Source organism: Quercus lobata, chromosome 7, assembly GCF_001633185.2.
Source record: "Quercus lobata isolate SW786 chromosome 7, ValleyOak3.0 Primary Assembly, whole genome shotgun sequence".
NCBI lineage: Eukaryota > Viridiplantae > Streptophyta > Magnoliopsida > Fagales > Fagaceae > Quercus > Quercus lobata.
Window position 1 is genome coordinate 28555905 of NC_044910.1, and position 18049 is coordinate 28573953.

General features: G+C 32.7%; 1 protein-coding gene across 3 annotated transcripts; it reads right to left on the bottom strand.

The window, feature by feature from the left end:
* Positions 1 to 5845: 5845 nt before the first annotated feature.
* On the bottom strand, positions 5846 to 16949 carry LOC115952750 (serine/threonine-protein kinase ATG1c-like). 3 transcript variants are annotated; one of them, XM_031069983.1, is made up of 13 exons: positions 16389 to 16940; positions 15432 to 15549; positions 15275 to 15333; positions 14821 to 14885; positions 13489 to 13582; positions 13327 to 13407; positions 13049 to 13157; positions 12206 to 12278; positions 11731 to 12113; positions 11246 to 11616; positions 9067 to 9361; positions 7895 to 7965; positions 5846 to 6474 (listed from the first exon to the last, which is right to left on the bottom strand). In XM_031069983.1, the coding sequence occupies exons 1-13, from the start codon at positions 16629 to 16631 to the stop codon at positions 6235 to 6237; spliced, it is 2202 nt and encodes a 733-aa protein (XP_030925843.1). In that variant the 5' UTR covers positions 16632 to 16940; the 3' UTR covers positions 5846 to 6234. The 3 variants fall into 3 exon arrangements, with proteins under 3 accessions (XP_030925843.1, XP_030925844.1, XP_030925846.1); XM_031069984.1 differs by having other exon boundaries at positions 6032 to 6474; positions 11731 to 12110; positions 16389 to 16754; XM_031069986.1 differs by having other exon boundaries at positions 6460 to 6474; positions 7891 to 7965; positions 16389 to 16949.
* Positions 16950 to 18049: the final 1100 nt, after the last annotated feature.

The following is an 18049-nucleotide window of genomic DNA, read 5'->3' on the forward strand; positions in this document are numbered from 1 at the left end:
TAAATCATCAAAATTATTTGATGCAACCAAAATATATAAAACACTTTTATCGTAGAATAGAATTTGTCCTTTTTCGACTTCCACCACAAGGTTCAAGTCGACATGTGCACGGAATTGAGTAGTAGCACGCAACAGTTTTATAACGATTTCGTAACAAAATCTAAATAACAAGTTGTTGCTTGTTTTTATTTGAGTCCACTATTATTTATTAACATTATTTTTTTTTTTTGCTAACAGCTAATATTTAGTCACCTGCACTTTGTTATGATATTATTATAAAAATATTGTTTGTAACTTTATTCCACGAGATTTTATGAAATTTTGAGTATATAAGAATTTTTTTTTTTTTATAAAAAGTATGCATTTGTTACTTAAGATACCTTAATATAATGAGTAAAATATCATTTTCATCTCTAAATTTTCATAAAAGTTTTTTTTTCGTTCCTAAATTTTTAAAAGTTTTTTTTTCTTCCTTAAATTTTGCAAAACCTTCTATTTTTCATCCTTCTGTTAATATCTGTTAGTTTATTACCTATGTGGCATAACGGAATGTTGACATGGTATACGACTTGGACTAAATTATTTTACTTTTTAAAAAATTAACACGTGGCTAGCAATGATTTGCACACATGACAACCATTTTTTAAAAGTACAAAAATACCCCCTCACTCCATCTCTTACACAACCTAATAGAAACACAAACACAACCTAGCATTCAAACCCACCGACGACCCTAATTATTGGTTTGGGTTTTTTGGTAGGGTGGTGGGTTTGTGAGCGTGGTTTGGTTGTGGAGAGTAGTGGTGCGATTGGGTTGCTGGTGGGTTTGATAATTAGTGTCGCCAGTGGGTTTGAATGCTGGGGTCACTGGTGGGTTGTGTTTGTGTTTCTATCAAGTTGTATCAAAGAGATAGAGTGAGGGGGTATTTTTGTACTTTCAAAAAATGGTTGTCATGTGTGCGAATCATTACTAGCCACGGGTCAATTTTTTTTAAGTAAAATAATTTAGTTCAAGTCACATACCATATTAGTATTTCGTTAGGCCACATAGGTAATAAACTAACAGATATAAACGGAAGGATGAAAAATAGAAAGTTTTGCAAAATTTAGGAACGAAAAAAGAACTTTTGAAAGTTTAGCTACGAAAAATGAACTTTTTTTGAAAGTTTAGAGACAAAAATGATATTTTACCCTAATATAATTCATCATTGCTACCTTTTTAAGTAATAATTCTGGAGTGGCGGATGGAGAATAAGGGTTCCTATACTATCTATAATTAGTAGTATAAGGTTCCTTGTTAAATATCCTCTAGATTTGTTATTGCCCAAGTTGAGATGTCGCGTCTAATCACAGAGTCATAGATGTTGTTGTTTTGCTCATCTTGTGTTAGTAGATGCCAAGTCCTCTTTTTTGTTTTGTGTTTTGAGGATACAAAGAAATGGAAATTGCTTAAGAGACGAATTAATAATTGAATAAATGGTAAGAACCTCCCTTAAAGTTTTAGGAAATGACATTGTACCATCAAAACTTAAAAGAAATAACACTTTCCTCTCTTAAGGTTTAGAATAAATTAACATACTAGTCATTCCTTTAATAGAAGTAATATAATATTTCAAATCTTTTGAAAAGATTCCATTAATCATACCTTAATAATGGTTAGTGAGTGCTTTTTAGATTAAACATTACTGCTTTTTGTCACCAAACTTCCAAAAACAAAAATACTTCCAACAACTCTAAGTAGATCCAAAAATCCAGCTATCTCGGTAATTCTCTTTTTCCCTTTACAAATCTTACAGTACCACACACACTTCACAAGAATCACTACTCAAAATTTGAAATATTCCACATCAAATTTTTATTTTTTTAAATTATGTTATTGTTATTAACAAAATGACTAATGCGTTGATTTTCTTCAAAACTCAAGGGAAAAAAGTGTCAATTCTTAAATTTTAGGGTGGAATGTCATTTTCCTAAATCTCAATGAAGGTTTTTGTAATTTACCCTTAATTAGTAATATCACTATTTAAAAGAAAATATTGTAATTAAATATGAATTATATGATGCTAATTTTTACGGAAACAACAAAGTTTTACCATGTTTGTTTTACTGTATAAAGAGATGCATTGAGTTTTGAACATTGAAATAACAAAGTAATTCAATAAAAATAATTGTTTTGTTATTCTTAATGATGAATTTATATTCTATATTCGTTATTATAAATTATAACAAAGTAATTCAATAATTTTTTTTTTTTTTTGGTTATTCTCGACGATGAATTTATATTCTATAATCTATATTCGTTAATTTGGAGCATCAATTTTCCTCTTATGTGAATATATGCGCTGTTTTATTTTGCACCAAATATTATGGTATCAAACCTTTTTATTTTTGCTTCTAGGTCATGATTCGGTGTCTTATTTTTTAAGGAGTATGGGCCAACCAAGTTCCCTTCAAATATTTCCTCAAAAAAAAAAAAAAAAAAAAAAAAAAAAAAAAAAAAGCCCCCTTCCATGGGCGGCTCTAGGAACAGTTCAGGGGGTTCAAATGAACCCCCTGAGCAGGCCCAAAAAAAGAAAAAATTTATATATAATTTTTTAATTTATTTTTTAACCCTCTTAAAATAAAATTTTGAACCCTAGACCTAAATATTTTTAAAGCCTAGTTGAAATGAACTTGATTATGATTATTTTGTTTTTTTAAAAAAAAAAAAAAAAAAAAAAAAAAAAAAACTCAATATCAAACCAATTTTTCCTAAAATATGGGAGAAATAATAAGCCTAACAACAAAAGTATAAATTTATTCTTTTTAATTTTTTTTTTTAAATCAGTTAGATCTTAAAAATTTGAAATAAACTAATACATAAAATTTTATTGTATTTAGATCTCGCTTGGAGTTTACTTAACAACAATAATTCATATGTTTATAGTATTTAAAAACAATAAATTATTTTCAAGATTTAATCTTAGCAACAATAATTAGTATCTTTATTATATTAATAAAATATTATAAAAAATCGTATTAATAAATAATATACATTAAACTTATAGTTTATCTTATATGAAAAACGTTATATTCATAATACTTTCACAACAAATTTTAAGTAACAAATGTTACCGGTTGTTACTGATAGAAAAAAAGTAATTTCAGTAGTGAGTTTAAATTAAAATTAATAACAAATTATCAACTAAAATTGTTAGAAAAGTGTTATGAAAATTTTGTAAATATAACACTTTATAATAAAGAAATCACGTAGACTGCAAAATTCATTTTTTACCCAAAATGCATCTTCTTATTGACCCCTCTAAAAATATATCTTGGAGCCGCTACTGCTCCCTTCAAAGAGCTTTATAATGGCCTTCATCTAAGTGTAGCAATTCATATTAGGGGTTGCGTTTACGCAGCGTTGAGGTAGGGTTCTCTGACTAGATAGATTCCCACCCCCCACCCAAAAAAAAAAAACATAATCGTAATAGCATATTCAAAAAGTTGGACATAATTAATTAATTAATTATTATATGATGATAGTGTATATGAGAAAATATGAAAAATAAAATAAATAATACATAAAGAAAGAGAAGGGAAAGAGTGAGAAATTAATGTCATTTATCCTTAGAAGCCTACATCTACAGTAAAAAGCCATTGATGGCTATATCTCACTATGAAGCTCTATATTTTACGGGAAATTATTGAGTACTTCCGGAGTATCATAAATGTATACTCTCTTTTCTTACATAATTGTGGATCTCACTAATTAAATTCATGGTGAGACTCATAATTCATGAGATGGGAAAGTACGCATTTATGATACTTTGGAAGTACTCAATAATTTTTCATATTTTACAATGAAGCCATTAAAGAGTATTTATGGTAGGCTAAATGTTGTATTCCACTGTGGCACTGTATCCATGATGAGATCTACCAAATCAAGTTGACGGCTTATTTAAACTTCCTCTAAGGTAGTTTGGGGTGATAACAATAACATGTTGAGGATTACGGTGATTGAGTTTAGGCAAGGGGTTGGTGGCAATGTTTGGTTGGTTGGGTGGAGGTGTTTTTTAAGGCTAGACAACAATATGTGGGATGGATGGGTCCCTGGTGATATGGTCACACTTTTAGGTCATATTTCACCGAAGTAGGGTTGGGTTTGGAATCATTTAAGCTCAAGTAGATTGAGGAAAACTTTAGCTTGTATTTTCTAGAACACTTGCTTAACGTCATATAGAGTTTGTGAAGACTTTTCAAGAGAGTGGAGTAGGGAATTTGGTAAGGTATAGGTTTGTCAATATTAGACACCTTGAGGGGCCTTGGTATTCAAACTTGCCGTGGAAAATTTCCTATTCTCAGGACAAAAATTCTAGAGACACTTTATTACAACTTGTACACATGTCAAGTGGTGATTGGATTACTTTTTACCAAGTATCAATGACGATCCTATATGTAAGTGACGTAATTTAATTACAGGTTGACAAATGTATAAATTGTGATAAAGTGTGTGACAAAGCGTGTGTCCTTAAAAAAATTGTTCTTAAGGGCTTCTTCATTTTTCAAAGTGATGATGGCAATAACATTATTAACATCATCAATCTGTGTACCAGCATTAGTAAATGCTCTAAAATAGGGGTAATACCCAGCTAATAAGTGTTTATGGTATACAATAAGTAAATTCTCATAATCATCAAAACTTGTTCCTCCTTAGGGACACAAGCAAGCATTAAGGAAGCTGGAAAAGATTATGCAGATCTAAGGCGTCATCAAATCTTTGGGCTTCCTCACTAGTTTCTCCATCCATCCTAGCTATTCTAAGAATTTCTTCTGCAGGGAGTTTGGCTCTGTGCTTCTGCGGGAGTTTGGTTCTGTGCTTCTGCAGCATAAGGTTAATCACTCCAGATTGGGCTAATCTGGGCCTTGCCCATTTGAGGCCCGGTCTGTTTGGTTTGGGACAATTAGCTGTACGGGAAGCTTTTGGTTGTTTGTATTTTTACACGCAACACAGTGATACAATACATGTCAGGGCATTGACACTATTCCGAAGCAGTTAGATTACTCTGAGTGAGTTTACCAAAATAAAAAAGATTACTATAAAAAAATCATTTAGAATCTTAGATAAGTTATAAGTATGTTATTTGTTACAAACTTAGTTGTAAATTTGTAATCAATGGTTATAACCCTCACTAAAAAAATTAACATTACATATTTTAAAATTTTAACTATTAGACTACTTATTATTTATATTCTTAATACACTTTATTTGCAGCAAAAAAATTAAAACATGTTTTATATTCTTAACATGCATTTCAAATTTTGTGTCAATTAGTTATTATTTATTATTCGATCTATTAACTTACTTTTTGTGCATAATTTTAGACTACAAAAACTTGAAATTTAAATGCTAGATGATGATAGCTATTGACTTTTGATTTTATAGAAATTTTGCAAGCATGAAAAAGATAAGAAGAAAATGTAATCTAACGGTGGATTTCTCAAAATTCAGTTAAAATAAAAATCAATAATTTGTGACTAAAAATCAATAATTTATCACTTAGAATCTAATTGGATTTCTCAAAATTCACTTTCAATAAAAACATATTGAGTAGAGTTGTAGCCATTGACCACAACTACATTTGTGACTAAAAATCAATAATTTATCACTTAGAATTTATTGTAAAAATGTTGTGAAAGAGAGAGAGAGAGATGTTACATTCATAACATTTTCACAATAAATCCTAAGTGATAATTTGTTATTGATTCTAATAAAGGCCACCTTTAAAATTATATTTTTGCCCATCATTAACAGTAACAAAGTTTAGGCAAAGCTAATAAACTTAAAAATACAAGTCAGAATATCTCCTTTCAAAACACAGCCCATATCCTTTCTCAAAAAAATAAAAAAAATAAACAGCCCATATTGCACTAACGAAATTTCAAACTTATATACATTTTCCAGTTCAACCGATCAGAAGTTACGACTTACGAGCAACGACTGGATCAACTGTAAGATGGTGAGCTCTAAATATGATAACTACTGCACCGATAATCTGAACAGAGAGTGCATTGAATGTAGAACGAATGCACATTTCACCGTTCTTTGAATCACAAAAATGTAATATTACAACAGCCTATCCCAGTACAAGGTCAACTATTTCAACATCCCAACTTCCCCAGACACTCAAAGAATAACTGTACAAACAAATAATTTTACAGAGTAAAACGAAACGAGTAATTAAGAAATGGTACCTAAACGTCACTTGTTTCTAAGGGGGTGTTCAGAAGAGCCATTCGCTGGGACCTAGAATAACCTTGCCTGTTATTAATGACATCAATGTAAGTTCTAAGCCTATACCGGTCTGAGTTTGTGAGAGAGAATGGCGGATTGAGAATGAGGGATGGTGCTTCCACTAGAAGGAAAACTAACAAACGCACAGCTTTTGAATACAATTCTGTTGCTTTTTCCATATCACCCATGAGCTCCTCAACCTACCAAACATATGAGACAACAATCCTCAGTGAGTAGCTAAAGAAAACATTTTCTATCACTCACTTTCTTTTATTTTTATTTTTTTAAGAGTCAATCTATCACTCAATAATAGTGAAAATTTTGGATGGTAACATGTTATGAACTTAAAATGTTTTCTAAAGACTATATTTAATATTCCTATCATCTGCTATTCATAGTACACAGACAGATCTCAGCTTCATGTTTACCCTTTAAGTTAGATTTGAGATCATTGTTTCATTACCTTGATTATTTACGTAAGACAATAATTCTAAGGGTGAGGGCCAAGAGCCTTCCAATGGAGCCATACAGGGGTGAAACCCCCCTCCCTCCCAACTATTGAATTATCAAAAGAGAATAAAGGTGAGTAATGAGGTCTAGCTTAGCTAACACCTCCTTCCCTTGCATGTGCTAAGAGGAGGGTGAGCTCAAGAGTCGAGCACCAAATCCCATTGGGCGTGTGTGTGTAATTACCTATCAAACAAATATATATATATATATATATATATTTATTTATATATAAGGGACTCGAAGCAATACCATGTAAAAGTGAATGCATTCCATTTTGTATTTCTACCCCTGCTTTTCTCCACAGCATCATTGATGTAGGACAAAACCAAAACTTGATGCAACACCAAATTTGAAGAAAAATAATATTAAAATAACCTAGGAATCAACACCTAGGATTGGTTGGAATCAATACAAAGCCATTGGAAAAAGTTTCAACTCAATTGACTTCCAAAATTAAATAAGACTAAAATAAAAATATAATTTTCTTAGAGCTTCCGCATCAATTATACAAGGCAATTTTGAGCTTATTATATGTTATATTTGATGGAGCATGACTATGAATGAGACAAGCCTGAATGGACACACAACTTGGACATGTCAACAGATAATTGGTCTAACATTGCAAACAAGATACAGAATTTCCTATTAATATTTTTTTAAGGTCTTAAACAATAGACGATGGAGCTTAAGATGATTGACTTGAGGTCCTTGTTTGAATAGATGAATATAACCCAGGACATTTGAGCTCCACTCTTTTAAAATTCTTGCACACTTGTAAATTGAAACCTTACTGCATTTCCAGTACGCTTCTTTTGTAGTGGAGTCATTTTCTTTTTAATAAAGTTTCTTATTACTTTTTTTTTTTTTTGGAGCTACTCACTTCAGACGCATAGCTATTGTAGGGGCTGTAGATTGTCTAAACAGAATAAACTGCTGAACCCTACCCAGTAATTTGACCTAAGAGTTCTACAAGCATGAATACAATGCATAAACATAAGAACTTGCCTTGCCAACTAGTTAGCGAGTGTTAACTAGAACTAAATGCAGGAAAAAGAAAAGTAAAAACTCTTTTTTTTTTTCCTAAGCAAGAGAGAGAGAGAGTATACTCACGCCTCCACGCCTCCCAAAAGCAAGGGCAGCTTGGAATATTGTCTCCATTGCATCTGGCATCTCTGTATTGCCTGAATCATGACATGTAGAAACATTACAGAGTTTAAAATGAAACCACAAAAGCTTCCTTCTTTACGTTTTTTTTTTTTTTTTTTTTTGTTAAGTAAAAGGCTTCCTTCTTTACATATTTGTAACATAGACAAAATAGATGAATAGAAGCACCCAGAATCCCTGAGATGGAAATGATATATGACAGAGAAAGCTCCCCATACCATAAATGTGCACCAATATTGATATTAAGGCCTAAACGAAAAGCACCATTTGAGGCATGCTGCACTTACAACCACTAGCTCATAGGACCCCAGTCCCAATAAGTTGTAGGTACATTAAACAATAAAAGCCATTAACATGGCATACACACATATATTTTTTGATAAGTAAAAAGAAAGGGGTGCAACATGAGGACTTCCTAGGAGGTCACCCATCCTAGTACTAAGTGTGGAGTTCTGACATAATATAATGTGTGTATGTACATATGACAGTTTTAGTCTTCACAACACCCAGATAACAATTTGAAATTCAAAAAGTCATCAAATAAAATGGTAAAGAACTATTATAGAAATTTAGGCATCAATGAAATGGATTTGATAAAAGGATAAGAGAAAAAGTGAAAAACATATTATCTTACAGGCTACAAACACTTGATACACTGATGCTGAATCGCTGATGATATATGGAGACAGAAAAACTTTATGCATCATAAGATCACTTACATCAGTGGGAATATAATAGAAAAATGCATAAATTTTACAGAGTTTTTCCTAAAAATGACTCACATCAATCAGTGTATAATTGTGTAGATTTACAAGTTTGCTACAGTAACCATGTAAATTTACACTGATACTATTCATTTTTTATTTTTCGTTCTTTACGTATCCAAACCATGAAGGAAGAGGATGGATAGTGGTTGTTATGTGTGTGAAGAAAGAGAAAAAAATCAAGAAAATTTGATATTTTAATGAAATGTAATGTAAAATAGATAATCTAATGTGGAGTGTTTTGAAAAGTGAATAAGTAAAATAGAAAAAGTAAGTTCTTATGCTAAAATAGACAGTAAATTTTGCACGAGTTGATGTGAATGCTCTAAGATAAGTCCAAAGATCAAGTCATACCAGGCTCAATGACCTTAGCAAGTTCTTCAGCATGTTCAACTTCCAGGAGAAATTCTCTCTCAATCTGAGAGGCAATATCCTCTGGCAATTGAGTGCTGCCAACTGAAAGACGTTCTTCTGCTTCAGGACTATCATACTTCTTGCTGGTGCTCCTTTTAAATCGTGTACTCTCTTGGCTTGGACTTCCTTCCATAGCTGAGGCAGCTTGTGTATGGCATATATCCAACGCTTGCTTCCAAATTGCAAGAATTACAAGTCGTATTGAGAATGCTTCTAGTTGCCTGCCTGTCTCAATCTTTTTGAAAAACAAATATTGTTATAATTTGAAGACATAAACAAGTTCATTAAAGCCTGAGCAGGAGAAACCCCCCCAAAAAAAAGTGTTTTACTGTAAGGCATGTCAGAAGGAGTCACGCTAGCAGCATGAGGCACAAACAGAATGAGGGAACAAGATTAAGTTAGTCCCACCACCTAATAATACCCTCAAAACAATAGTCAAAGGATATATGATATTTATCAGGTTACAACCATGTATTGAGGGAACAAAAGAAAAAGTTTACCATGAATAAACCATCCAAGTATACTTAAGTATGATTGGCAGATCCAGGATTTGACTTCATGGGAGCAAAATTTATAACTAACATACATTTGTCTCCATACACCAATGGATACATGTAGATACACACATTATGCACACGCACAATGCAAATGCATTACATATATAATACTTAATATCAATCTGGACAATAAAATACAATTTAAATGGGTAATAAGCAGTATATTTACAATTTTGTGCATGATGTGGAACATTTGAAGGGAGCGTAATAATCGAATATTTGAAGACTTGGGGAGTTCAGGGGTCCAGCTCATAGCCTTGTTTGTAGGAACTTTGTTTTATTGGTCTTATGCTTGGGGACTCACTTCAAGTGATTCCATTCCAATGTTTATAGATTCTCTTTTTTCTTGTACATAAATTTTTGTTGTTTGTAATTCTTTTGGCAACTTCATGCCTCATTTTGCATGAAGTAGTCTTTCTTTTTTTTTCAATAAAATTTTTCTTATAAAAAAACACAGTATGTTTACTCATAAAAGATGGCATATCCATGATATTGTGTTTATTTAGGGTTTTTTTAAAAATATGTATGAATAAGTTGTGCTGTGATTTTTTTATAGTCAAAATTCCACATAAAATTCTCATGCGATGATTTTTATTAATTAAATAACCTCAAGTACAGCTTATGTTTGGTTTTTGTTAAACTTGTAAAATGATTAAATTATAAAAAAAATTAAAATATTAAAATCATATAGTAACCCTTTGTGCATCTAAAACCTTGGAGTTTAACTTGAAAACTGTATCAAATTATAGAGTTTATTTATACTTATTTCCAAATTTTATTACGTAAGACTCTCATTTCTAAGAAACATAATAAATTATTACATACAAAATTTGAGGTTTTAACACCTTTTAAAGGTAACTAAATTTTTTCTCTTCAATTGAATTGTTGCTTTCTTTATTTTCCTTTTTAATATATATATATATGTATTTTTTTTTTTTTTATAACTTTTAAACCTCAAAAGGCATTAATAAAATAGGAAAGATTTCCTTTCTACTATTTTCAATGAAGCTATACACACACACACACAAATATAGAAAAATAAAAAACATTAATTAATGTATAAGGGGATTTTTGGCGGGCAGGGGGTGGGGGGGATGGTGGGGCACTCCACCTCTATGAAAGTATGTGGTTTGTTAAAATCACATAATACAGATGAATTTGCATCTGAGAATTAAGACCCACTGTCATACAAGCTATATCCCACCTCTGTGTCAGCTGGTCAACACCTGTCCTAGAAACACTAAATGAATTATGCGTATAGCTGACATTGAGAGAAATCAAGTTCTATCAAAGGAATAGATTGAAACCACTAAAATAGTCTTAGTAAATGGGCCAGACATAGGCCCATGCCACCAAGAGACCATATATCATGTGAGGTGCTACAGAGAGACCATGTATCATTAAATTCATTGGCCGTGTGGTGGGGGAGGACAGGGGACCATTTTATTATTTACTACTCTGATTTTCTCTAAAAAAATGCTCTTTTTAACTTCCCTACAGGTTTGTGGAAGGAATACTAAAGAAACAAGATTAATTTCATAAATGGGAATGCTATGACTTACCTTTTCATTTTCTAATTCTGTAATGGCAGATGCGCACTGTTTTAATGATTTAATCCTCATCATGCAGTGAGTTGATGGCTGCTCTAAAGCATCTCCTATAGACATTGATCCTTGTGAAGTCCCTGGAGCAGAGCTTTGATTTTCCAAGTTTTCAATGCGATATGGGTTACTGGTAGCTGTGCCCATGATTGGCATTGGAGCACTTGATGTGTCAGTCATATTAACAAATGCTTGGGGAGGAGACCCTGACTTGTATGGAGAATGGCTTGGCTTGGAAGCACTTGCTGAGGAAGATGACACATCCATTGGAGGTCCAGACACGAGAACATAATCTTGATCAATTGACTCTAGCGACTCCATGACCGCAGAAACTATGAAAATAAGACGACAAAAAATGAAAATCCATGTCTTACTAACATATGCTGGATCCAGATAAATCATATGGTGACATGAAAGGAAAACAAAAACATGTTAGGATTTGGTACCTCTTGATCTATTGTTAAATGATCTCTGGTCCATAGGTTTTAGAGGATCAATTAAATTTCTGATTGAGGGTGGTCTATGGCTGTCTAACTTAGGACTAGTACTTTCCAATTTATCTGTGGAACTACCATGTCTGGAAGTAAGAATAATGTTATTAGAAGTTGTTGATGCTGCTTCCCTTTTATCAACTTTTGTATCAAGAGAAAATCCATAAGTGGACTTCATAAAGGGCCTCCGTTTTACAAAGGAAGGGCTCCCCTCTACACCACTAGAATCATCATCTAAAAAGAAAGGAAGACAATCATCTGGAGAACTTTCCTCCATATTCCTCACAGGATTACATTCAGGCGAACGAAATTCATCCAGTAGTATTGAAGACCTCCTACTTCAGCATGCAACAGGCAATTTTTATTATTTTCAAGACTGATAAATACAGTGAGACAAAACCACAAAACCAAAACACTTTGTATTGTTTACCTCAGTGATTCAGCAGGTTGCTTCTGAGAAAGAAATGGGTGATTAAAAAACTCTTCAAATGTTAGTCGTTCAACTGAAAATTAAAATGATAAAAAACAGGATTAGAATTAAGAGTGGAATTTCATATTAGAATTCATAATCCATTGGAAGATAAGACCAAATTTCCTATGGCTCTCACATATCAGTGGCAAGATATTGCAAGATTCCTAGGGCTCTTATTTATTGTTCCTTAGCTCATTTGTCTCGAGCAATCCATGCTTTCTATGCATCAAAAACTTGTAGAATGAAGGATAGTTATGAATCTAAATGTCATAAAACCACCCAAATTAGCAGTCACATGCCTCAACAAGTCTGCATCAGCAGGAATAATGAATACATGCAATCCTCAATTATTGTCAATGCAATTAAGTTGAACTCAATTTAACGTCAAGGCAGATTTGTTGGCCCAAGCCAAACTACATTGATGTGAAGAAGGTCCTATATTTATTGGCAAACAATGCATATATAGTTGACATCAAGGTATAGCAATTATGGCACATAATTAAGTTCCGTAATGCCTGGTTCTTAATAAAACTAGGGCAATTATTATAACTTGATTGATACTTGAAAGAATTTGAAGGAAACCCTTAATTGAGTTAGTAATTCTATCACTCACGTCTCTATGCCATTTGCTAATATACAAAAAATAAAATAAAAAAATAAAATTTTTGACAAGTAAATATAAAGTTGATGCATTTGACAACATACTAATTATTGAAAAGCATACAAACTTTAGCATCTGATATAGCCTGTTTGCTCTTGGGCCTACTTAGATATCTCACACACACACATCATCTGAAATACCTGGATTACGTCGCAGCAATTTCTGGCACAAATCTTTGCAGTCCGAACTCAGATCCGTGATATCTAGAGGGAAATGCAATTCAGTTGATCTCATAATGTTCTGCAGCAACTGCACAGCACACAATATTGAAGTCTGTTGGATTAAGGAAACCCTAAAGGCATGAAGACTAGTTTAACCAAACTCAAGGACTACTACTGAAACTAAAAGCAATAAGGTAAGAATACTGCGCACCATGTGAAACTGCTTTAAGTATGTAAAAAAGCAAAGCTAATCAAACCTGTATTTGATTGTTTCCAGTAAATGGAGTTTTTCCAGTAACAAGCTGAAATAAAATCGCACCAACGCTCCAGAGATCTGCCTGTGTATTCAGTTCAACGTTAATGAGAAGAAGTTGTGAAATCATATGAGTAACTAAAAAAATGAAAAGAGCGAAAGTCACCTTTGCATCATACTTCTGAAGTTGCATTATCTCGGGTGCCATGTAAAGAGGCGAGCCACACAAGGTTTCTGCAAGATTTCTAGGTTGCAGAGATCTACAAAAGGAAAACTGAAATGTCTGAACATTGAAAAGTTTAAGAGAGATGATATAGGGAAAACCCCGTCAATTGAGAGTCAGATGCAAGGTACATCCAAGTGATTTTTTTTTCTTCTGTTTTCCCAAGAATTCCACATTATGAAGTGTTTGAATGCCGCAACCTCCCAATGTCATGTCTTGTCAACACGTGTACTCCCAAGGTGAATCAAAGGGTATAGGAAACAAGCATGTGCTTAATCAGGGGAAAAAAAATTCCTTGGACCAAGTGACATTGCCTCTGCCCCAAAAGGGAATGGAGAGGTGAGGTCACAAGTTCAATCCAATGGTATTTATCTAAAAGGAAAAGCGTTCCTGATGGTTAAAAAAAGATCTAATTAGTACATCAAATTTTAGGAGCATTCCCTGACCACCAGAAACTAGAGTGCCAACAAAAGCTCTAAGTCTAAGCAAGGAAGGCACCTAAAGCTAGGGGACATTAGGCACAATATTATGAACTTCAAGTGTTACTTTAAAAAACCTTGTGGTTTTTTTGGACATAATAAAGAGAATTTTAGGTATAAAGCATACTCTTATTGGCAAAAAAAAAAAAAAAAATCCATGGAAAAAGAGAGAAGAAAAAAAACTTCACTCAAAACTAGGTCTTATGAATTGGCTTTGGTTCAAGGGAGGCTTCATGAGGTGCCATTGCATAGGGATGATCATGTTGAGTGGCTAATGGCTGCCAATAAAATCTTTAATTGTAGAAATACCTGGAATGCAATTTGCGACAAAAAGCCTTATGTCACCTAGTGGAGAATTGTGTGGTTTCCTAATGCTGTTCCTATCTAAATCCTAAGCATGCATTCATTTGTTGGCTTGCTTTTGAGGAATAAGCATACAAGAAAGAAAATACTTGCTAATTGGTGAATCAGGGGTCATTTGATGTGTGTTTACTGTAGAGGCGAGATTGAGTCTATTGAGCACCTTTATTTTGAGTGTTCCTTTTCTCATAGGAGCTGGCAAATGGTTCTAAAAAGTGCTTTTTCAATAGAAGACTTGGAAGAGTTTTCAGAAGTTGATTGAGAAGCTAGCCTGGGCTGCTGCATATATCATATTTGCATGGATCGCAATTCAAGGATTCATAATGGCAAAGTGCAGTACGATAGCATGACTGAATTTATCACTTCAAAAAGATAACAATGACAACAATAATACTGAAAGGCTACCTCCCAGGAAGGAAAATAACGTTGATTTTACCTTGCAAATCCAAAATCTGCAATCTTCAAAGTTGAATTGTTGTTGTTTGTAGAAAGAAGGAGATTCTGTTCCACAAATGGTACACATTACAAATGGATTGAAATGCCAATAAAACTGTCTGCAATGACAATATTACTACATATCAAACAATTCTTTTATAAATTGAACATTATACTACCCTAATTAATTATTATACATATAAACTAGAGCACATGTAATCCATCCATTTGGCAATTTCCAAGCCTTCTACAATGCTGTTGAACAATATACTCAACTAAACTAAACCATTACGCACATACAAGTTTTGGTTGTTCATGGCTTTAAGAAGTATTTTTTTAAAAAGGGAAAAAAATTTGTTGGCATAAGCTTGCTTCCTGTCTAGAGAAATGAGAAATATATAGAGTTTCACATATTAATTAGAACTGGAACTTAAACAGGAAACAATCAACCAAACCTGTGGCTTTAAATCCCGATGTATAAGATTATTGTCACGAAGAATTTGTAGACCAGCAGCTGTAAAATACACAACGTTCCAATATCACTGAATTACCAACTCATTGAAGATTCAAAAGATAGAAATTAAGAAACAACCAGGAAAGCTCAAGAAGTACCCAGCTGCAGCATGAATTGCTTTGCAATGGCTTCTGGGACTCTTCCATTGCGTTGAAGGTATATGGAAAGATCACCCCCTCTGCAGTACTCCAATACAAGGTGTATTTTCCCAGGAACCTATATGAAGCAATATTAGACAAAAACTTTTTTTGAATGTTTTTGAACCTGTTATAGATAGTTGACATTACTAGCTGAACATAATACCTTCAAATTTTTGAAATTGCAGATGGATTCTAAATCAGGCCAAGTGATTTAAGACTGCAGTACTTTATAAAATCGACTCCATTAATGTAACTAAAGTGACCATTACTAAGCTCAAGCCCAATCAGGCTAATAAGACTTGAGCTTCACATGGCGATTGCAATTTTCTTAATAATCCATTGTTTTCCCAGCTCTTCTGTATTGGGACTTTTATATGTGTAGTTTAGTTGATGACAAAAACTAAGGAAACTGAACCCAGAAAATAAATAAATAATATCCATTTGTTTTGCTTTCCCACATACAAAATTATCAAGTCAAATAAACCAAAAGGCTGCATTACCCATGAATAGTCTTCCCAAGAATAAACATTGAAATTTTATTTTCATATTTTTTTGACTTTTTCCTCTAATTTCCTCAACTTCTAAGCAAGTACACACAGCTATATCTCTGTCTAATTCATTCATTAGATTAACAACAACAAAAAAGAGAGAGAGAAAAGTATACTATGGCAAACAAACAAAAACCCTGTGGAAAATCTTTTCCCTTCAAAACTATTCCCAACACGTCAACTATACCCATAAAAAAAATCCTCACATAAATTCCCATCGAAACGAACAAAATTAAGCAAATAAAAAAGCGCTTTAAAGTTTATTGCTTCTTAACTAAACAACAGCAAACTTCAAAATTCTTTTTCCACTACTTTCCTCAATTTTCTCACCAACCAAACAGTATCCAACCAAAAAAAATCAACGAACCTCAATGATATCGTGCAAGCGAATAATATTAGAGTGGTTAATCCGCTTGAGGATGAAGATCTCCGACATGAGAGACTCTTGCAATTTCTTGTTGAGTCGACCCGTAGCGATTTCCTTGATCGCCACCTCGGTTCCATGAACTCGGTGCCTCGCGTGCCAAACCACCGAGAACGACCCGGACCCGATTTGCCGACCCACCAAGTAGTCTCCGACCACTCTGCTCCTCCCTGTTCCCTGAGCCATTCTCGAAATTCCAAATACAAACCCTAGAATCCGAACCCGGAACCGAGCTCCGAATACAAAAAACAACGGATCTTCTAGTATTCGACCCGAATTGATGAATGATTAGAGAGAGAGAGAGAGAGAGAGAGAGAGAGAAATAGATAAAAGAGAATAGAAGAAGAGAATGATTTGTATTTAATGCATGATTTTGATCATTAAAATATTATTATTGATTCAAAAAAAAATTCAATTATTTTTTTCTTCGATTTTGAAATTAATTGAGAATAGTAATTGTTGATTAGATAGCGTCTAAGTACAAAGGTTGTCAGGGAACACAGAGAGAGTTTTGAAAGAAACATAAAGCGTAGCGTAAACTAGCCAAAAAACAGAGGCAAAAAGGATTAAGCAATGTTAGCCTGTGGTGGCTTGCACGGTTGCTCTGTGGGTTTGCTGTGGTGGTTTGTTATCATTGGTCGATTTTGATATCTTTTCATTTTTTGGGGTTAGGTATTGAAGTAAGTTGGATCATTGTGATTGGTTCGGAATAAAAGGCTAAGGAGTCTTAGGTAATTAAAAAAAAAAAAAAAAAGTGTTTTAACGTTAATAGTAAGTCTTATTTATTTATTTTTTTTGGATGAACGTTAATAGTAAGTCTTATGGTCTATATAAAACAATGATGAGACCTTTTACTTTGCCAAAATTCAAGTCTTTTCTTTAATTTGAATGTATGAATGGAATAATCTACCTTTAAAGAGGTTCTTTTTGCTATTATTTTTAGCAATAACATACTTTATATTAATCATTGAGAAGTGAATATGTGAATGTTTTGTTTTTAATTAATAATTATTTTCCATTAGAAGTTAAAATTTTGGATAACTTTCCGATAGTACTGGTTCAAATTGGGAAAAATGCGATATGGAATTTTGATTTAAATTAAGATAGGTAGGAGATAAACTTTAACTTAAAATAATCATATATTCCCACTCAAAAAAAAAAAAAATCATATATTTGTTTTTAATAGTATATTATTTTAATATGTTTCTAGATTCCTTTGCTAATGAAAACAAGTCTTAATAGTTTGGTAAGCACATTTCACTTGAGGTGCAAAAACACCGTTTTTTTTTTTTTTGAGAAACTCGTTTTCTAAAAGCTTTGAATCGAGATGGTTGGAATTTTTGGCTAGCCGCCTTATTTGCTTTTCTTTCATTTGATGATTTCTTCTCTCTTCAGTCTTCATGCACCTACTAAATTCATACCGGTTAAGCTTTACTACAGTGGTATTCGTATAATATTTAGAGCATTAGTCAATTTTAGTTTTACTCAAAAAAAATTGAACTAAAAAAATTCACTTTTATTACTTTAACTAATTTATTATTTGGCTCCTCAAAAAAAAAAAAAACCTAATTTATTATTTACAAACAATTTACATTAACTTCAAT